General features: G+C 44.4%; 1 protein-coding gene across 3 annotated transcripts in view; it reads right to left on the reverse strand.

Annotated features, from left to right (window-relative positions):
- Window positions 1–22,729, reverse strand: part of MAPK6 (mitogen-activated protein kinase 6) — a 56,280-nt gene that overhangs the window by 11,832 nt on the left and 21,719 nt on the right. The window contains exons 1-3 of one of the 3 annotated variants that reach the window (XM_034783260.1): window positions 13,499–13,655; window positions 2,757–3,960; window positions 872–1,016 (exon numbers count right to left, since the gene is read on the reverse strand). In XM_034783260.1, the coding sequence (XP_034639151.1) occupies window positions 872–1,016; window positions 2,757–3,311 (700 nt within the window). In that variant the 5' untranslated portion in view covers window positions 3,312–3,960; window positions 13,499–13,655. Of the gene's footprint in view, window positions 1–871; window positions 1,017–2,756; window positions 3,961–12,679; window positions 12,699–13,498; window positions 13,656–22,729 lie in introns of those variants that run through there. The other 2 variants (XM_034783262.1, XM_034783261.1) reach the window with 2 other exon arrangements.

Genomic DNA, 22,729 nt, shown 5'->3' on the forward strand with positions numbered 1-22,729 from the left:
GGATTTTGCTTGTACTTTTGTGAGACCTGTATTTCATTAATTGTACACGTTAGTTATACTGACAGAAGTTAACTCCTGCGTTAGTGTAGTCCTCAGGGAGGAAAGTAGTTTGCATCCCATGTGATCAGAAACATTAATGGAGGTTACAAGTTTTGCTGGCACAACCACAAACTCAAAGGCTGTGAGCCCCATTAAATTCAAAGGGACATATCCTATCTAAACAATGTCCTTTCTGCACCAATGGAGCACCAGAAGTGGGTTATAAATAAGGCTACGTTTTAGTCCCAGGTATTTTTAGTAGAAGTCACGGACAGGTCACGGGCTGTAAACATTCACAGCCCATGACTTTTACTACATACCACTGATTAAAACTTGGGGTGGGGGCAGCTTGGGGGGGACCAACCAGGGGGCGCCAAAGGTGCTGGGGGAGGGGGCAGAGGCGCATGGACGAGGGGGGTGACAGGTGTGCTGGAGTGGGGGGGAGGCAGCCGGGGGCACTGCAGGTACTTGGGGGGTGGAGGGAGGGAGGGAGGGAGGGAGGGTTGGCGAGGCTGGGGCAGGCTCCCTACCCTGTTCTTGAGCACCACATGCTACCTCCACTCCGCCCCGCGCCCAGTTCTGCAGCTCCCATTGGCTGGGAACTGTGGCCAATGGGAGCTGTGGGGGCGGTGTCTGCCGGCAGAGACAGCCCATGGAGCGAGGAAGAGGAGTTCCTCTCGTCCTTCCGGGGAACTCCCCCAGGTAAGCACCTCCCCACGCCCCAGCCCTGAGCTTCCCCCCCAAACTCCTGCTGCTGCAGGGTGGGATGGGACAAGACTGCCCCAGCAGCAGCTGGCATGCCTGGGTGAATGACAATCAGTACGCTACCAACCTGCAAAGAGGGTTTTCCCAGTCAGCATTTCAGCAAAGATGCAACCTGCAGCCCACATGTCAATGGCTTTAGTGTAGTTGTTAGGAGAAAGTAAGAGACGGGGTGATCTGTACCATTTAGTAACCAATCCCTCAGAAAGATGGCCCTAAGGAAGAAAAAAGAATATGCAAATAAGATTTCTTTAAGACAAAAAAAAATAATTTTAATCCAAGCCTCCAGAGATAAAGACAATATTACACCATTTGATCACATATATCGTCCTACCGGTTACATTTAGTGTACCATGCATACCAATACTGTATATTTTATAAGCACACTAAACAAGTTTAAATACTGTTTGCAATGAGCTCCAAGTTTGATCTTGAAAGGGCTATTTTATACAACAACCTTTAAAACAGAGTTAAGTCAAATGGTGATTGTATTTAATCAATCAATCACTTGCAACTTGATTTACAATTGAGTTATAGCTCCTAAAAGTTCCTTATTTCCAAACGTCCAGTTAATGGAGATAATAAACAAATCCCTTCTGAGACATGAAACAAGAAACAGGAAGATCACACTATACTAATAAATCCCAGTGAGTCATCACATTTGTACATTGGGGATGCACAGATATTTTAAAATAATCTAAAGTTCCTGTAATTCTACATCTATGCATTGCTCTTAAAACTTATGTTGTGCATTTGTTCATCTAAATACTGCTTTTATAAATACTCAGAGTTAAATTCCCTTCCTGATTATGTGCATGCAATCTCCCCCTGGAAGTAAACAAATTGTCTGAGGGCCGAACCTGCCCCCAAAATATTAAATTTATGAGGATAAAAAAAAAAAAAAAGCAGCGCTCTCATCCACTGCATTTGCCAAAATTTTAAACACTGCAACTCTGGATTATCTCCCATGGCAAGGTTACAAGTAAATTAGGCCTTGGCTACACTCAGGACTTCCCAGCGCTGCCGTGGCAGCGCTTGCCGCGGCAGCGCTGTGAAGCGCGAGTGTAGTTGCGCCACCAGCGCTGCAAGAGCTCTCTCCACCTCTCCGAGGGGAATAGCTTGCAGCGCTGCGAGCGAGTGTGCAGCACTGCAGGCTCTGATTACACTGGCGCTTTACAGCGCTGTAATCGCTGTGCTCGGGGGGGGGGGGGTGTTTTCACACCCCTGAGCGCAGCAAGTTGCAGCTGTGTACAGCACCAGCGTAGCCAAGGCCTAACTAAAGTAGCATGCTCAGAACTTTCAGGAGACCAGATGAGATACAAAGCCATCAGAGGTGAAAAATCTCAATGTTTTGGGGGCTGAAGGCAAGACATTCATGGTACATTAGCAGCCATTAATGCCCGCCTATGGAGATAATGACATTTTAACTTGGGCTACGCCTACACTAGCACTTTCGTCAAAACGTGTGTCACTCAGGAGGTGTGGAAAAAAAACACTCCCCCTCCCCCAATGACAAATGTTTTAACGACAATAGCGCCAGGGTGGACAGCGTTTCATTGGTGGGAGCTGCACTCTCAGCGACAAAGCTATCACCCCTTGTTGGAGGTGGCTCTATTATGCCACTGGGAGAGAGCTACACAGCACACCTTACAATGGCGCGGCTGCAGCTACACTGCTGCACCGTTGAAAAGTACGCAGTGTAGACATAGCCTCTCTCTGCCAGCGTTCTTAGCCAAGCAGCAAATGCTACAACTTTGTAAAATACTGTGAGGGAAAGTCCGTTACCAATCCAGGATTGGCTTAAGAAACTTTCCTCTTGCACCAACCCTGCCCATCAAGCACTTATATTATAATGATGAATACTACTAAAGTACCTAGACAAAGAGAGACCATTCTAAGATGGATAGGCTATTGGGATATCACTTTTTAAAAAGTGAATCCATCTCTCCACAAACCTTATGGGAATAATGAGGATCCATGATCCGTGCAAGACCAAAGTCGCCAATCTTCAGCACCAAGTCTTCAGTATTAATGAAAAGATTAGCTGGTTTGAGATCTCTGTGCAGAACATTTGCAGAGTGAATATACTTGAGCCCACGTAGCAGCTGGTACATGAAAAGCCTGGCATGTTCTTCCAGTAAAGGGCCCTGCTCTAACAGGTTAGCCAGATCGGTCTCCATGTACTCTTGAACAATGTAAACACAGTTCAGTTCCGTAAGGGAGCCCACATCATCCGTTAACTGGCTTCCATTGGGACCAAGAATTTCAAATACTTTCACAATGTTATCATGGTCAAGTCTTCTAATAATTTTAATCTCACGTAGAGCATGTTTAACACTCTGAGGATCTGTGAGGACAATTTTCTTGACAGCCACTCTTTTATCACAGTCATTATCGACAGCAGAAAAAACTAAGCCATTTCCACCACAGCCCAGTGGTTTCAAGTCCATATATCGAGAGCCCAGATCAAAACCATGAATGTTCATGAGACTTTCAAACTTTTCTGCCATTTTGAAATTCTTCACGTTTCTTTTTCCTCTTAAGCTACCAAGCTTCTGTAATACGTAGACACTCTTCCACTGGTATCTGAAGGAAAGATCTTACAGAAAGGGAGAAGAAAAACTCGGCTTTGACTGCAATATGTTTTTTTGACACACTCATTGCATTATTAGCCAACCAGGCCTGTTGTGTCCCCTTATATTTAGAGCTGACAAACGCTATAACTCAAACTGAGCATAAGATAGAAAGATTGCAGCATTCATAGTTCAAGAAAGGTGCAGAATCTCTGCAGACATTAAAGAAAATACTCACAAGAAACTCAAACGAAATGAAATGACATACTATGCACTCAGCTCTACCATGCAACTGGGTAACATTTAACAAAAATGTGAATAAATATGCACATAATAGACTTCTATTAACATCCTCCTCCTCACAGTGCAGATACATTCAGTGTTGGACTGGTCCTGAGCAGCGTCATTCTATGGTGCTGGTAAGCACTATGTTTTTTCTTCCTTTTCTTCCTCCTTTGTTTACAGTCTAGTTAAACAGGAAACTGGCAGATCTTGATTTACAAAAGATGCCTTCTGTTAATGATCAGGTGGCTCCAGCTCACCACAATCACAATCAAAGCTACCATCCATTTTATTTCGTGACAACCTGGAGGGGAAAGAAATAAATAAAAAAAAAAAAGAGAGAGAGAGAAAAGAAAAAGAAAATAGGTCAGTGTTTCTATACAAAAAAGACTTTCAGACTGCTTCAGACAAGTTGTAGGTCATTATTTGAGCACATCACCTGTAACCACAAAAAGGACCACCACCATAATTGTAGAACTAGAAATAATGCATACTTTTTATGCTCTTTGAGGATGAAGTGACATTAGCCTTCCCCCCCCCCCCCGAACCCCCCCCCCGAGCCCCAAGCACCCAAACCCCCACCTCACTGAGCCCCCCCCTCCAGACTCCCTGCTGAGCCCCTACACCCGGACTCCCACCCTGCACCAAGACACAGTCTCCAACGAGCCCCAACCAGTTGCACTCAGACCCTTACCCCACCGAGCCACCCGCACCCAGACTGCCCCACACAGAACCCTCTCACCCCATAACTGGATCTCCCCACACTAAGACCTTCCACACTTGGATCCTGGTGGGCTGAGCCTGCTTGCCTCACACCTGGATCGGGGGCCAGAGCTGGGCATGCATGAGACACACTGTCCCTCTTCCTTAGTATCTTGGTGCACCTAGGGTGGAGGGGCAGGGCCCCCAGGGTGTTTCTGGGACATGCATAGCCCTTGTGCTGTGTCAGGTCGGGTGCAGCCTCACTGCTGAATCTGTGTGTTGGGGGTGGGGCAGGCTGCAGGGTGATCTCCCACCTCACTGCAGCCAGTGGCCTGTGCTCCCCACTGCCATACTGGAGCATCCACATTTACTGACAAATAAAATATGCAGAATTTTAAAATATTATGCACAGAATTTGTATTTATTTTTTTGGTGCAGAATTCCCTTGGAAGCATCCCTTACTCGTTTGTATCATTTGCCTTTTTGGAATGTGTGATCATTGGATGACACATTCATGTTTCTTGGGCTCTTACCATGTATTGGATCTTTTACAGCAATTGAAATTTCTATCTGACATGGTATTCACATATAGAAATAAGGGGAACTGGAACGGGGGAACCAGGGGACCATGGCCCTATCACTTTTTCCTGCCTCAAGGGCGAGTGAAGGGGGGGGAAGGGAGTGGAGAGGAGCGAGTGGTGGGCAGCAGGGGCCATGGGAGGGGCGGGGGCAGGAGAGAAGAGAGGCAACAGTCCAGGAACGGCAGCTCCTCCCCCCCGCCCCCCAGGATTTCTAGGGCGCTTTCGCGTAGCCTCCCCAAACGAAAGACTCCCATGACGCCTATACCTGGCAAGCATAATGAGCCCCTTCCAAGTACGGGCCCGGTATGGACAGCACCACTGGGAACCCAGTACCGAGCATTAAAGGCACTGCAACCGCTGAACTGAATGTGTTAGAAGTAGGGCTGTCGATTAATAGCAGTTAACTCAAGCAATTAACTCAAAAATTATTTGAGATTAATCGCACTGTTCAACAATAGAATGCCAGTTGAAATGTATTAAGTATTTCTGGATGTTTTTCTACATTTTCAAATATACTGATTTCAATTATAACACAAAATACCAAGTGTACAGTGCTCACTTTATATTATTTTTATTACAAATATTTGCACTGTAAAAATGATAAACATAAATAGTATTTTTCAATGCACTACAGTACTTGCACGAGGTAAAGTCTCTTTATCATGGAAGTGCAACTTAGAAATGTAGATTTTTGTTACATAATTGCACTAAAAAAAACCCCCAATGTAAAACTTTAGCGCCTACAAGTCCACTCAGCCCTACTTCATGTTCAGCCAATCACTAAGACAAACAAGTTTGTTTACATTTACGGGACATAATGCTGCCCGCTTCTTATTTACAGTGCTACCTGAAAGTGAGAACAGGCATTTGCATAGCACTTTTATAGCCAACATTTCAAGGCATTTATGTGCCAGATATGCTAAACATTCGTATGCCCCTTCGTGCTTCAACCACCATTCCAGAGGACATGCTTCCATGCTGATGACGCTCATTAAAAAAAGTGTGATAATTAAATTTGTGACTGAACTCCTTGGAGGAGAATTGTATGTCTCCTGCTCAGTTTTATCCGCATTCTGCCATACATTTCACGTTATAGCAGTCTCGGATGATGACCCAGCACACGTTGTTCATTTTAAGAACACTTTCACTCAAGATTTGACAAAATGCAAAGAAGGTACCAATGTGCGATTTCTAAAGATAGCTCAACCCAAGGTTTAAGAATCTGAAGTGCCGTCCAAAATCTGGAAGGGATAAGATGTGGCACAGGCTTTCAGAAGTCTTAAAAGGGCAACACTTCGATGCAGAAACTACAGAACCCGAATGACCAAAAAACAAAATCAACCTTCTGCTGGGGTCATCTGACTCAGATGATGAAAATGAATATGCGTCAGTCCGCACTGCTTTGGATCGTTATCGAGCAGAATCCATCATCAGCATGGACACAATTCTTCTGGAATGGTATTTTTTCTTTTTAATCGTGCGACTAGTAAAAGTAATCGTGCGACTAGTAAAAGTAATCGTGCGACTAGTAAAAGTAATCGTGCGACTAGTAAAAGTAATCGTGCGACAGCGCTAGTTAGAAGGTATTTATATATTGATGCAGTTAAATTTTGTGAGAGTGGTGGGCTAGTTTTTGATGACGTATTGTATGGTGTATGAGTGTAGCCTTAAAATTATTTTAGTGAATTCTGAGGAATTTGAGTAACCTTAACCATAAACAGATTAAGTGTTTTTTAGGGCTCATAAATTGAATGGAATACTGAGAAATCATTCAAGCAATAATTTATGTTAACCCTCTAAAATTGACCTGCTGTACGTAAAATTTCTAAACACTAGTTCTTGTGCCCCAAAGTCCATTTTTAGTTTATAACAGAATATATGAGGACCTTTCCTATGGAGAGGACAACTTTTACATGTAGGAAATAGGTTATATTCTAGTATTAATTGGCCTAAGGTGTAGTCAACTATCTTCCTAACACCTTGATTGTTAATTCAATTTGCTTTTACCTTAGAGGAATTTGTGATGTACATCAGTAATAAAATGACAATCATTTGCAAAGACAGCTTCATTTTGTCACCAGGCAATTCATCTACACAATCTAACAGGAAATCTCAGTCAGATTACTCCCCACAAATCAATTCAACTCACTGAGGGTTACCTTTCCTTTATACATTTCTAAAATTGTTCTGGAAGGATCATTTTTAAACTTTAATTCATTCAAATCTTTCATTAATTCAAGATCCAACGTCATCTACATATGTACTCCTAAAATTTTATTATTTCCATTCTTTAGGGTCTTTTTTCCCCCATAAGTAACACTGTTGTCATGTCACTGCTCCGATTTTTTCTATGTGCAGGCAATAGACTCTCTCAAACCCTGTTTGATACTGCATCCACAGTCCATACTTTAGTATGTTTCACTGAACAGGACAGGAATAGGAAAGAAGATACTTGGTCAGTCCTTTAGCTAGGAAACAGAGGTAGCAAGCAAAATCTGCTTATCTTCCCATCATCATTTCATGGTTTGCACGGACGTGACAACACTAAAGAACGTCAAAAAGCAGCAAAAGCAGCTGTATTAACTTTATGTGAAAAGGAAGTTGAAGAAGAATTCCTTCTCTCCCCAAGTCTCATTCCTAATCCCATTAAAAATATCATATCCGGTCATGCAATATCCTTCCTCTGCATGACACACTAAGACAATTTTCATAAGAACTCTGTTAAAATGAAAACAAAGGAAATATAAGTCAGGCTACCTGAAAAGGAAGAATGAAAAAACACTGGAGAGATAGACTTAACATGGCTACCATTCTGAAACCTATCAGCAAAAACAATGAGGAGTCCTTGTGGCACTTTAGAGACTAACAAATTTATTTGGGCATAAGCTTTCATGGACTAGAACCCACTTCATCAGATGCATGAAGTGAAAAATACAGGAGCAGGTATAAATAAATGAAAGGATGGGGGTTGCTTTACCAAGTGTGAGGTCAGTTTAATGAGATAAATCAATTAACAGCAGGATACAGGGCCGGCTCCAGGAACCAGCTTGTCAAGCAGGTGCTTGGGGCGGCCGCTCCGGAGAGGGGTGGCATGTCCAGGTAATCGGCAGCAGTTCGGAGGATGGTCCGTCACTCTGCCTCGGGGCGAAGGACCTCCCGCCGAACTGCCACCGCAGATCACGGATTTTTTTTTTTTTTTTTTTTTTGGGCTGCTTGGGGTGGCCAAAACCCTGGAGCCAGCCCTGGAAGGATACCAAGGGAGGAAAAATAACTTCTGAAGTGGTAAGAGAGTGGCCCATTACAGACAGTTGCCAAGAAGGTGTGAGTAACAGTAGAGAGAAATTAGTATTGGGGAAATAAAATTTAGGTTTTGTAATGACCCAACCACTCCCAGTCTTTATTCAGGCCTAATCTGATGGTATCCAGTTTGGCACATGATGGCATGTATCACACTGGAGAGTTAAACATTAATACACAGACTTCCTCTGTGACCATAGTCAAGTCACTAGACTTTCTAGGCCTCAGTTCCCCCACCTGTAAAATAGGAACAGAAGTATTTCCCTACATCATAAAGTGCTGAGAAGATAACTATATTAAAGATTGCGAGGCACTCAGATACAACAGCAATGGGAGCCACGGAAGCACTTCAGATAAATAGATATACAACCATTCAACCATTTGAAAGGTGTCTTGCAGTTAGTGCGCCTTAACATGGTTCTTTTGTAGGAACTAACTCACTGGACTACCATGTTATAACCCTCTTTGTCCTACAACTGCAGTGATGTTAACTGCCCACATCACCTTGAATGATCTCTTACAACATGTTAACTCCTTATGCTAAACAATCTGTTCAATCTTGTATTGAGCTGTGACACTCTGGGTACCTTTTCCCAGATGTGAAGAAGAGATTATGTAAACTCAAAAGCATGTCTGTTTCACCAACAGCAGCTGGTACAATAAAAGATATTATCTCACCCACTTTGCCTCTCTAATATCGTGGGACCAATACGGTTACAACAACAGTGTAAAATATGCTATAAGTCACCCTAGTCCAAAATGTAAAATTTTATTTATATATACATATATATACACACACACACACACACACATACACACACACGGTGGCTTCTAATAATGTGGTGGAGATACTCAAGGTCTTTATCACCACATAAACATAGCTCACACCAATGAGTAAGAGGAAGATGAGCCACAATTCTGACTATAATAAAGTTTTCAGCAAACAAAAATCCAGAAAATTTGCCCTTAATCATTAATTCCCTATTATCTTTTCTCTTCTGCACATCTTCCACCTAGAAGGTAAATACATTAAGGACTAGCTTGATAGCTTTTTTAACAATTCATCACTCTGCTCAAATTCCGTAATGTGCTCACTGCAATCACCTCTTGGATTGGCTCTGGATAAAAACTGGCAGTTGCAAGCTATTCTCTTCCAGGAATCCAGGTTTCATCATACTTTTGCCTCCTCTAACGGCTGGTTAAGCAGCAACACCGCATAAAACTGTTTTCCCAGACGAGTTAATAAGTACAGTGTTTTATTGGACCATAAGAAGTGAAGGGGAGGAAAAAAAGATTAAGGAAAGTTGGGTTTAAAGTCATTATTGTATGCTCTTGTCAGAGTGAAGGGACAATAAGTTATCTGGAACTTCTTATTAGGCCCTTCCCACTCCAACCTCAAAGTAACCTCAAATGGTGATGCAAGTTTGTTTTTCTCCGAACGGTAACAAATTTACAGTTTCAATCGTGCCTTTTATGTTTTTACACATAAAATTGAAGTTTTTAATAAGAGTTCAAACTTGCCAAGAATGACATTTATTAAACACAAGTCAGTCAAATCTGGATCTCATATACAATACAAGGCCTACATTTTGAAGAGTCAGTCCAATTCCCTGTCTTGAGACTCCGTATAAAAGGATAAATATAAAAAAAGATTGCTTTTCAAGTAGCTATCTGCAGTTACTAATTCTTTTTTCAAGTTGCGACACAGATACACTGAACAGCTATAAATATTTGAGAATGCAGCATGTATAAAAGATATCTTCATGCTAAATATAGTGCAGTATAGGACACAGTACAGTGCACTCTATTTGTAAGTATCACTGGTATAAGAATCAACCCCACCTAGTGATCAAAACCACTGGGACAAAGTCATTCCTATACTAATCTATACTTTGCTTGCAAAAATAAACCGCTCATAATAATCAAATCATCCAGGACATCTGTGATTCTTATACAAGGAGTGCATTGTATAAGAGACTAAGGGCCAGATTCTGCCCCCTTATACATATTGAATAGAACTACTTAAGTACAGTACTGTAGTTTTAGCTAGACTATTTGTGATACCAAGTACTACTTAAGGTGATCACACTAAGTAGGACTCTTACAACTCCAGCCCTCCCCGCCCCCCCAAATAAATTTCAAGTAAATGAACAAAGGGATTACCATCTTTGTACAGCCATGTTTTACAGGAAGGTTAGTTTTGGCCAAACAAAATTGTTTTTTTCAGAAGTCACCTGCCAGACCATCTTCCTTGAAATTGTCAGCCCAGCAGAACATTAACACAAGCAACGTCATGAAGCTTAATTCAGTTTGCAAAAGGTCCTTTAAAATCTCTCCAATTTCTCCCCGACTGCACACTAACTACATCAATCTTTACATTTAAATATAATAAATGCTACAGACAATAAGACACTGCTGTAAAGAATTACACTAGATATTTTTTGTTGTTTTTTTTTCAGGGATCCCAGTTACTGAAAAAAACCAGCTAATTTTAATTATGTAATCATTTAGTTACAGCTAGAGTAGTTACTCATATGGAAAATACAAGACTAAGAAAGAGTCACTAAAGAAAGCTATTACACAACCTGATATGACCTGTCCCTTAAACTGTAAAAGATTCGGTGCACATTATATATATATATTTTTAGATTAGCCACGTTGCAGTCAGTAGACAGAATGAGTCATCACGGAATTGCTGCTTTTCTAAACCCTCCTACTTACTACTCCCTATATGGTTTAGGGAACTATGCTGAGAGTCAGCAGATGTTACTATTAGTTTACTCTCAAAACTAATGGACAGATATAAAAAAATGCATTTTTCTTTTTCGCACAAACACCAATATTTAGAGGCCCCATTATTGTAATTTCATGCAATAGTCAACATTTCACACACAGAAGCTTCAATTGGTAAACTGATAATAGCAATTTTGCAAGGTGGCTGTAAATTCGTTGCTTTACTGGGACATGATTTTCAACCAGAGTCTCAAGAATAAATATAAAAAGACTGATAACAAGAGCATATATTCAGTCAGGCTTCTGGCTGCACATCTAAATTCTAACTGTAGTTTCCACTATCCTTTTTCAAAAAGTATCAGGTTGTATTACTGCTCCCACCTAAAGTCTATTTCCATTATCAACCACCACCTTCTGGAATTTATAGCTAGATTAAAAAACTTGTTTCATGAAATAAAAATAATACATTTTTTGCTGGTGGTAGCACCTAGCATAATGTTTGCACTGGCTCAATCACAACCTTTTTTCACACCAGTTAATTTAACCATTACAAAGTTGATCAAAAATAATACTGTATTAATGTAACAAAAAGTATTTTCACCATTCACAGTTGCTTTAAACATTACTGTATTTTGCCAGTTTGATCAACTGTGCCCATTTCTATTAATTCACAATCATGTAAATTGTGCTCTTTTGTTCTGTAATTTAACTACTTATAAACAAATAAAAAAAAATCAAATAACTTCTTTCCCCTCACAGGGTCATCTAAGGTCCCCTGGGAAGATCCATGAATGCTTCTCACCTCAAGACTGTACCTGCCATCATCCTTCTGAATACTGATAACTGGAGAGGACTCCTTTTAACTGAGTGATGGTCAAAGGTACCAGAAGGATTTCCTCAGCTACCAAAAGGCACAAGGCACTGTTAACTTTGGAAGCAAAAGATGCTAGACAAAATCCTAGTCCCACTGCTGAAACCAATTGACTTCAGTGAAGCCAGGATTTCACCCCTAGAAACTAATGTCCTAACTGGTAGTACAAAGCGCTATTATACTAGTTTGGCCCCTCAATTTTACCAACTGCAGGCCAAAGCTTTTGTAGTGTATTTTAATTTTAAAAGAAAAGATAAGCCACCAAGAAACTATACATTTTAATTCACATTTATTTCTTTTTGTTTGCTTTTTATTTGCTCAACTGATGCATTCAAAGACCATTAACAAGGAAAACTGTCATTTCCCTAATGGATTGCATTTTTGTACCTGTTGAACAACCCACCCATCCCATTTCCATGAGTGAAAGATAAGAACTGTATTATTAAAAACCAGGCACTATACATAGACGCACAGCCTTCCAATTTCGTGGGTCCCCAAAAGGGAGACAATTCTAACTACCAGGAGGATTACTTCTGCCCCATATTGGCTCTCTGCCATGACTGAAAAATTTTAAGATAGGTGACAAGAGTAATGTTCAAAAGACAATTCAGCACTGACCTTGTACCTGCCACCTATGCATCCGAAGAAGTGAGGTTTTTACTCACGAAAGCTTATGCCCAAATAAATCTGTTAGTCTTTAAGGTGCCACCAGACTCCTTGTTGTTTTTGTAGATACAGACTAACACGGCTACCCCCTGATACCTGCCACCTATTACACCTGACTTGATATTTGACAAGCTATCCTGCCCGCGAGCCACTACAGCACATAAAAGGTCTACCTTCAAATGTCCTTCGATTCATTTGCAGGCAGAGACAAAGCCCTACCATTACACAGCTTCCTCCATCGCAAGGGCCCCCAAAGCGCACTACAAACTCAGTAGCGACACACGCTCCTTCCCTAAGGCAGCCACCTCTGGGCTGGAGCCCAGCCGCTGTGTAACAGCGCACCCTGGGCTCAGGCCAGGCGGAGCGCCCCGGGGGCTAGGAGCAGCGGGGACAGCCCCGGTTACTGCTCGCTAACCCTTCCCGTAACGGAGCAGTTGAGTCACCCGCTGCCCACATGGAAGGCGCAGCCCGTAGGAAGAGCCCAGGGCAGGCTGCGGGTGCCCCATGGCCGGGGTCGCGCCCCGCGGGAAAGTACGATCCCGGGCGGCAGCCGAGCCAGGCTTCCCAGCGCCCCTTGGCCGGACCCTTCCCCCCGCGCTCAGCCGCAGAGAAGCCCCGTTCCGGGGAGCGGCAGCCTGGCCGGCCAAGCTGCCTCAGCCCGGTGGGGCCACGTCTCCCCGCCCCATGGGCCCGCACAGCGCCGCTGTTCCGGGGACCGGAGTCTCTCGCCGGGGGTGAGGGAAGCTGGGCGGCCTCGTCCCCTCCGCACGCGGGGCCGCCCGACCTACCCCAGGGCCGGCTGCCGCCCTGCCCGGCAGGGGCACGTGCCCGCCGCACTGCGGAGGCTCCCGGCCCGGTCCCGCGGCCCCGCGGGGGGGGAGGGGACCCCGGGCAGCAAGGAGGGAACAAAGCGCCTTTGTGCGGCCAGGCCCCGCGCGGCGCGCACTGCGGCCTGGCCCCCGCCCGCTCGCCCGCCCGCCGGCCGCACTCACGGGGCTTCCCAGGCTCATTGAGGGGCTGCGCTGCACAGGCTCCTGCACCGCCCGGCCCGGACGGCGGGCTCCGCTCCGGCTCCGGTTCCCGGCTGCCTCGCTACCGCTCCAGCCACCGCCATGTAACCCGGCTCCAAGGGTAGAGAGGGGCGGGCGCCGGCTGGCTCCGCCTACGTGGGGCGAGGGGCGGGGCCTAGGCGCCAACTCCGCCTCGCGGGGCGGGGGGTTGCGTGAGCGAGAGAGGGTGATTGCGGGAGGGGGCAGGGCCTAGTGGGGGGCTGCAGGTGGGAAGGGCGCGGGTATAGGCACAGGTACGGGGGGCGGGCCCGTGGGGTAGGAACGGATGATTGGGGGGGCTGGGGCACAAATGATTGGGAAGTGGGGCATGGCTTCTGGTAGCAACAAGGGGGCAGAAACAGAGGAGGGGAGGCAGGTTGTGTGGATTATGAGGGGCTGGGTGCAGATAATTGAGTTCACAGGCATGTCTCTATACAGATTACAATGAGAGCAAGGCAGTCTTGCTGGAACCGACTGGGGGAGCAAGGAGAGGGACTGCACCCCAACTACAGGAGTGAAGCAGGAGAAGGATAGTGCTAGAATAAACTGAACAGCAGTAAATCACTTGACCCAGCTGGGATAAAGTCAAAAGCTCAGTATGCATCTGAAGTTATGCATCCGAAGAAGTGGGCTGTAGTCCACGAAAGCTTATGCTCTAATAAATTTGTTAGTCTCTAAGGTGCCACAAGTACTCCTGTTCTTTTTTCAAAAGCTCAGTAGTAATTTAAGAATAAAGTAAATCAACTGATAAAAACTCACAATCTTTTCATGAAAATTGGTTGTTCTACCTGCTGTACAGAGCCCCAATCTCCCCTTCCCGCCTCCATAAACTCCTTCCTATAATAATCCTTATCAGCACCTGGCTGGACCCATTTACTTGTCTCCAATTGCCTAGCAATGTCTGTATTTGAACCTCCTCCCCCAAACCTATGTAACTGTACAAGATTGGCTGACTTCTGCCACATCATTATATATTCTCCCACTCCATCCCTCACACTTCATGTTTATTACTTGAAAAGAATAAGTGTCTGCTTATTACACACTGTGATGAAGACCAATACAAGCAACATCCTTGGGCCTTGTTTACAATAGAAAAAAAGTTTGCCCTCCTACTGTAGTGGCAGTTATAATGGCCAAAGCCGTTGGCGGGTATCAGGCTTCTTTATACCACTATTATTGCATCAACACTACACTAGGGGTTGTATCTATATTACAGGGGTGGCTAAATTTACTGGCCCTCCGAGCCACATACGACAGTCTTCAGAAGTTCGAGAGCCAGGGCACACCTGCCAGGGCTCGGGGCTTCAGCCCCGCAGGAGATGCCTGATGGGGCTTGGGGCTTCAGCCCTGTTCCTGCTGAAGCCCCAAACCCCAGCAGGAGCACCCCACAGGGCTGAAGCCCTGAGACCCTCCTCCCCACTGGGCAGAAGCCACTGCCACACCACCACCACCCTGCTGCAAAGCACAAGTCCCCAATTCCACCCTCCCTCAGTCTGGGGGGGTGTAGGTGGGCTCCGCTAGTCGCACTTTAACGGTAAAAGAGCCACATAAGAATGGCCCTACTGGGTCAGACCAAGGGTCCATCTATCCCAGTGTCCTGTCTTCCAACAGTGGCCAGTGCCAGGTGCCCCAGAGGGAATGAACAGAACAGGTTATCATCAAGTGATCCATCCCCTATCGCCCATTCCCAGCTTATGGCAAACAGAGGCTAGGGACCCCATCCCTGCCCATCCTAGCTAATAGCCACTGATAAACCTATCCTCCATGAATTCATCTAGTTCTTTTTTGAACCCTGTTCTGGTCTTGGCCTTCACAACATCCTCTGGCAAGGAGTTCCACAGGTTGACTGTGCATTGCATGAAGAAATACTTCCTTTTATTTGTTTTAAACCTGCTGCCTATTAATTTCATTTGGTGACCCCTAGTTCTTGTGTTATGAGAAGTAGTAAACACTTCCTTATCTACTTTCTCTATACCAGTCATGATTTTATAGACCTCAATCATATCTCCCCTTAGCCATCTCGTGAGCCACAGTTATATAGCAGGGCTGGCCAAACTATATCAGTTAAAAAAAAAATCACAGTCCTACCCAGCATAGTTATATAAAAACTATACTACTGTACCAGGGCTTAAAAGTTATCCCTCCTAGTTTCCTTCTTGCATAGTACTTGTCATAGTTTATGCTTCTTTTCAGGGCTCAGATTGGACCACCACCTACCAGTTCAGAGTACTAGCACCTCCATGAAGGTGCTCTCTTGCTTGCTAGAAACTGTTTTCCTTTTTTGAAATGAATGTTGAACTTAGACCAGTTTTAGATTAGAAACTTTTTTTGGTATAGTAATGGCAATTGGTGGAGGGCTTGCAGAATTTCAGTATTGGTAAACCCTTTTAGTGTAGATGAAGCTCTACCTGCATAAAAATGCTTTTGTGGGTACAGTTTATTTTGCTTGGGGCAGTGGTTAGCTAATACGCATGTTATACATATTGCACACCATATTAATATGTATTATACATTATATATAAATGTTAGCCTAAAGTTTTATATTTGAATCATACTTACTTGGAGCCAGGTTACATATTTGAATCATACTTACTCTGGCTAAGTATCCCATAACACTCTGCCCCGCTGAAGTCAGCTTTGGAAAATTCAAAATCTGTCAAAATCAAAATACGTTTGTTCTGTGTCCTAGTATAGTTACCTTCATGGGCAGCTGGTTTGGAATGTAGTATCCAAACCAGAGACAAGAAAAGTACAAAACCGAGGAACAAGTTAAGGAACTGTTATGGACTGGTGGGTGGGATTTTAGTGTCGTGTAAGGACTTTTGTAACTTGTAAACATACTATAAATAGCTAAAATGCATATCTTTGAAACATACCTTCTGTATAATGTGAACATGTTGAGAGATAAGAATTGCTTCCTGGGGGATATATAAGTCTCCTTTTCATATTGTACTGCTTTGTCTTTAGACAATACATTTGGTTATGTGCTAGTGTACACTTGAAATGCTTCAGTGTAGACCAGGGATAGGCAACCTATGGCACGCGTGCCGAAGGCGGCACGTGAGCTGATTTTCAGTGGCACTCACACTGCCCGAGTCCTGGCCACCGATCCGGGGGGCTCTGCATTTTAATTTAATTTTAAATGAAGCTTCTTAAACATTTTGAAACCTTATTTACTTCACATAAAACAATAGTTTAGTTATATATTATAGACTTACAGAAAGAGACCTTCTAAAAAGGTTAAAATGTATTACTGGCATGCAAAACCTTAAATTACAGTGAATAAATGCAACAGAGGGTCCTGTGGCACCTTTGAGACTAACAGAAGTATTGGGAGCATAAGCTTTCATGGGTAAGAACCTCACTTCACTAACAGAAGTATTGGGAGCATAAGCTTTCGTGGGTAAGAACCTCACTTCTTCAGATGCAAACTTGCATCTGAAGAAGTGAGGTTCTTACCCACGAAAGCTTATGCTCCCAATACTTCTGTTAGTGAAGTGAGGTTCTTACCCATGAAAGCTTATGCTCCCAATACTTCTGTTAGTCTCAAAGGTGCCACAGGACCCTCTGTTGCATTTATTCACTGTAATTTAAGGTTTTGCATGCCAGTAATACATTTTAACCTTTTTAGAAGGTCTCTTTCTGTAAGTCTATAATATATAACTAAACTATTGTTTTATGTGAAGTAAATAAGGTTTCAAAATGTTTAAGAAGCTTCATTTAAAATTAAATTAAAATGCAGAGCCCCCCGGATCGGTGGCCAGGACTCGGGCAGTGTGAGTGCCACTGAAAATCAGCTCACGTGCCGNGAATCTGTAAAAAGCAACAGAGGGTCCTGTGGCACCTTTGAGACTAACAGAAGTATTGGGAGCATAAGCTTTCGTGGGTAAGAACCTCACTTCTTCAGATGCAAGTTTGCATCTGAAGAAGTGAGGTTCTTACCCACGAAAGCTTATGCTCCCAATACTTCTGTTAGTCTCAAAGGTGCCACAGGACCCTCTGTTGCTTTTTACAGATTCAGACTAACACGGCTACCCCTCTGATAAGTGAATAAATGAAGACTTAGCACCACTTCTGAAAGATTGCCGACCCCTGGTGTAGACACTGCCTATGATGACAGAAGGTGTTCTCCTGTCGGCATAGGTAATCCATCTCCCCGAGAGGTGGTAGCAAAATCTCCAGAAGAATTCTTCCATTAACCTAGCACTGTCTACATGGGGACTTAGGTCGGATTAACTACTTTGCTCATGGGTGTGGATTCCTGAGCAACATAGATGGGTTGCTCTACTTTTCTAGTGTAGACCAGCTGTAAGTTTGGTTATGTGGTCTCTTGACCATTCTTAAGAACAAACTGCGAGTGTACTCAAACAGTTGGCTACAGCTTTTAGACAATACGGTGATATAAACTACACCAGCAAAAGCATTCTGGTACCAGTAGAAGCTGTGTCTACACTAGGAGGGAATTGCAAGGCAAACTTTTTCTAGTGTAGACCTGAGCGTATGGTTATGAAAGCCTCAAAAATATGCCCTGATTGGAGATAAGGCTGCAGAGAACCTGGAACAATAGCTTTGAGAGGTATGAACTACCCCATTGATCTCTGGGCTTGGCGTCACTAATTTTTGTATGCGGATGAACTTGAGGTCCAGGAGGTCCCCTGTATACATTGGGGTTGCATTCTTGAAAAGGGTGATGGATATCAAAACGACGTATACCGGTGAACTTTTCCCCATAAGACATAATGGAATAAGGGAGGCGGCGGGGAGGCGATCACAACTTCACCACACTCGCCTATGACAATGCTTTTTGCCTAAACAGTGTACCTTTTTACAATGACAGGTTATACAGTACAAATTTTACACAAAACATTGAATAAAATAACATAGAACCCTACTAACACTATTCAAACACAGAACATTTTAATACAGTAAATACAGTACAGTAATACAGTATAAAACAGTGTCAATTATGCTAAACTTAGGTAGGGGTGGCAGCAGGGTTTTCCTGGGCTGGCTTTTCCATGGCTGGTTTTTCGGTTGCGGAAGTCTTAAAAAAGGATTTTATCGACGTCTGCACTCTTGCATGAATCTTTGAACGAGAGATCTCCCTGCAGCAAGCCACTGAATCGAGAGCCCTGGAGACTTCGGCAGACCATTTATGAAAAGGATCACTGCTCTGTATGATTTGCGTCATCTCATCCAGCAATCCAAAGAAACAGGAGAGATTCTTTGTTGTCAGACTACTGGCTTCTTGCCCTACGTCATCATCATCGTCCTTGCTTTCTTTGGATATCCATTGTTGGTCCAGTTCAATCAGTTCCTCATTTGTCAGTTGCTCAGCGTGAGACTTCAACAACTCCTGTACAGCACATCCTCCTCTTCTACCTCCTCGAAGCCGACATCCTTCACCAACTTGACAATTTCTTGCTCGAGAGCAGGAATGGCATCAAATCCCATGAAGCTGTGGACAGCATCTGGCCATGCATGCCGCCAAATGTCATTCATACATTGCAAAGTGACCTCTTCCCATGACGCGTCAATGTTTTCCACGCAGTTCAAGATGTTGTAGGACTTCCAAAACTCATTTACACTGGGCTTTCCTTCACTTGCCATCTCTTTAATCAGCATGGAGAACATCCTCTGAAGGTAATAACCCTTGAACGTGGTCAGCAGACACAAGTACAGGACAATTAGGGAACATGTTCCAATTCACGTTGGTCCCAATCCATGTAAATGACGGATATACAGATCAGGACCAACGTAAATCAGAACAAGTACCCCTATTGATGAGCGACGGCTATCCGAAACAATGAATAAAGGGGAGATGTATACCGGGGACCCCCTGTGCCTAACATTGTTGTGGAGTCTAGTGTGAACTCCCCACACTTTTTGTGCAAAGTGTCCTGAATGATGTCTCAGTTTGGTGCCACCAATGGGGGTGGGGTTTGAGACACACATATATTCACTACCCCTCCCCTAATTAAGAAAGCAACAACAAGCCCATAGGCAAATTTATGCCCAAGAGAGGCTAAGCTAGGCTCAAGGAGCCCAGTGAAACTCCGCACAATATCATATTCTGAACATTCACAGATCCTGTGAATAGCATCTCATTTTGATTATTCATCTGAGCAAAGTTGTTTGTGATTAGAGCTAGGAATAGTAATACCCCCTCCCCTCCATTTCAATCCCTGTTCATTTCCTTTTCCTGAAGGAAATCTATTTGGCTCATTTAACCTCTTGAATTTTGTCATTTTGCCACAGGATTTACCTCTTATGTTCCCACTTCCTTGTTTTGTTGAGGGGTATGCCTGCTTTCTGGGACAGGGAGGATGAAACCGGGAAAATTGGTCATTATGTCTGTGGGGCTGAGCTCCAGGCACCAAAAAGACAGGAGCTGAGGAAAAAAGGAGTCAGCTGCTGGAAGTGTTGCCAACTCGACATAGCAGGAAGTCACCAGAGAAACCCTGAAAAGTCACTAAATATAGCTGTTTAAGCACTCAAAAGGAGTCAAAAATGTCACTAAACAAAACTTCCAGAGAATTCAACAGAGAATTTTTTATATATGTGTGTGCGCGCGCGCGTGCGTCCAGGCAAGTATAGTCACAAAATCATTCACAAGTAGCTCAAGATCATAATAAAATCCATTGTTAAAATCCATGTTCTTCTTACTACATTCTGTTGCACACCAAGACAATGTCATTACCTCTCAACTGAGCATGTCCTTGGAAGGAATTGCATTCAAGGGCTTCTTGGACTGAGATCACTATAATCTGCCGGCGAGGAAAAGAAGTTTGTGGAGGCCAATTTAATATTTTGCTAAAGCCAGGTGCACTTTGGAGAGAGCAGCACATTAGCCGGGGCTTGTTTTTAGCCAAATGTGTTCTTTCTTGCTGCTCCATAGTAGGGAGCATGTCCTGTGATGCAAGGAAAGATGGCTAATGAAGTGGGCAGAGTGGGGGAGGCAGATTGTTGGCGAATGCCCTCCCCCCCCGGCTCTGGGCCCTCCCTTTCACTAAACTGTCGTCTCAAATCTAGGCTGGCAAGAAAGAAATTAACCAAACCCAGTCGCCCTTCAGACACATTTGGCAGGTCATAGCCCCGGCACCTCTGGGCAGTGCTTAATTTGTGCCGGGGCATGCCAGGACTGAAGGCAGCTGAGCCCTGGCCCCTCTTTCATCACAAATTAAGCATTGGGCATACCTAAACCTGCAAAATATCTTCGTCCCACTGCAGCCCAGGTTGGCTGGGGCTGGTTAATTTCAGCTGAGCCTCGCCTTTCTTGCCAGCCTGGATTTGAGCCGACAGGTTAGTGAAAGGGAGGGCCCAGAGCCAGGGAAAGGAGGGCATTTGCCTGACCTGAGCTCGGTGCCAGAGGGAGCCAAGAAAGTAGATTTAAAAACAAAAATCCACTAGCCGGACCCCTTCCCCGACTCTTCCAGGGTTTGTTTTCTGAAAACAGATGGGCAGCTAATCCCAGGCCAAGCCAGGGGGATAAGTAAAGGGGAGCCAAAATCAAGCTAGCTCCACCTTTGATCCTGTAGTAAGGGCTTCCTCCCTGGAGGCATGGTGCCTCCTACCCCATTGGGGCACATAGCTCTGTCTCATCCAGGGGCAGCTCTAGCTTTTTTGCCACCCCAAGCTGCCTTCGGCAGCCTGCCTGCGGGAGGTCTCCGGTCCCGCAGATTCGGTGGCATGCCTGTGGGAGGTCCGCCAGTCCTGCGGCTTCGGCATACCCGCCGCCGAATTGCTGCCGAATCCGCGGGACTGGCGGACCTCCCGCAGGCATGCCACCGAATCTGCGGGACCGGAGACCTCCTGTGGGAGGTCCGCCGGTCCTGCGGCTTCGGCATACCCGCCCCCCGTGGCTTGCCGCCCAAGGCATGCGCTGGTGCCTGGAGCCGCCGCTGGTCTCATCCCACCTCACCTTCCATCTGTGCGGCTCTCCTCACTGACTAACCTGCCTCCCACACCCTGCCCACTTCATTAGCCATCTTTCCCTGCATCACAGGGTATGCTACTCAGTGAGAAAGAAAAAACATTTGGCTAAAAACAATCACTAGCTAATATACTTCTCTCTCCATAATGTGCCTGGCTTAAGCAATTAGCCTCCACAAACCTCTTTTCCTTGCTTGCAGATTATAGTGATCTCAGCCCAAGAAACCCTGGAATGCAATTCCTACTGATGACATAATCCCAGTTGAGACGTAATGACATTGACTTGGTGTGCAAAAAAAAGTAGTAAGGAGAGCATGGAATGGATTTTATTAACACAGTTGAGCTGCTGGTGAATGATTTTGTGACTATATATATTGGTGACTTCTTTCTCTGAATGTCACTGTAATTGGCAGTGAAAGTCACTAGATTTGTCACTGGTCACTTTGACACTTCTTTTTACGCTAGGAAAACCAGAAAGTCGCTATATCTAGTGACAAAATAGCTAAATTGGCAATACCCTTTGCTCCCAGACTTTTACCGCAGGAATCACTCCCCTTACTTTCCTCAGCAAGCAGAACAGGCTAGAGCACCACAGTGACACCAGTGGGGCCTACAAAGAAGAAAATGGAAAACAAACAAACAAACAAACAAACGCTTATAACTTTGAAGCTATCAGGAGGAAAAACGAGAGTGGTTTGTGCATACAAAACCCAGGTATGCTGACTTTTCGTGCAGCGTTTTATACAGTCTTAAGGGTGAGGTTTCTAGCAATGTCAAAAGTTACTGTTTTTTTCCCCCTAACGCTTAAAAAATTAGAAACTAACTATAGCATAGCTGTATGGAAGTGTGTTGATGATCATGAGATTATTGTGGGAATTAATGTACAACCTTCAAGATTGGCCTCTATATTCATTTTTATTAATGAAAAAAGTCTCAGTAACAACATTTAGGTTCTGCATGCAATATTGCATACAATGTCAACCAAGCCAGCCACAATAATAGCCCACCCATGGGGAGAGCTGGGTCTAGCCCAGAGAGAGTCTAGTTTCCTTGCAGTTCAGCTCAGCAATATGTAGGGACAGCAATGGTCAGTCTTCTGCAATCATTTTTGACCTGTTTGCTTTCAAGGCTGTCAAGCAGCAAACTTTCAAAACTTGCCAGGCCCGGCCCGAGATCTCCGTAATGGAAAGTGGCCAAAGAGTCATCTGGGATTCTTAGGAAAATCCCACAATCTTGAATAGC

Source organism: Trachemys scripta, chromosome 10 (assembly GCF_013100865.1).
Source record: "Trachemys scripta elegans isolate TJP31775 chromosome 10, CAS_Tse_1.0, whole genome shotgun sequence".
Taxonomy (NCBI): Eukaryota; Metazoa; Chordata; order Testudines; family Emydidae; genus Trachemys; species Trachemys scripta.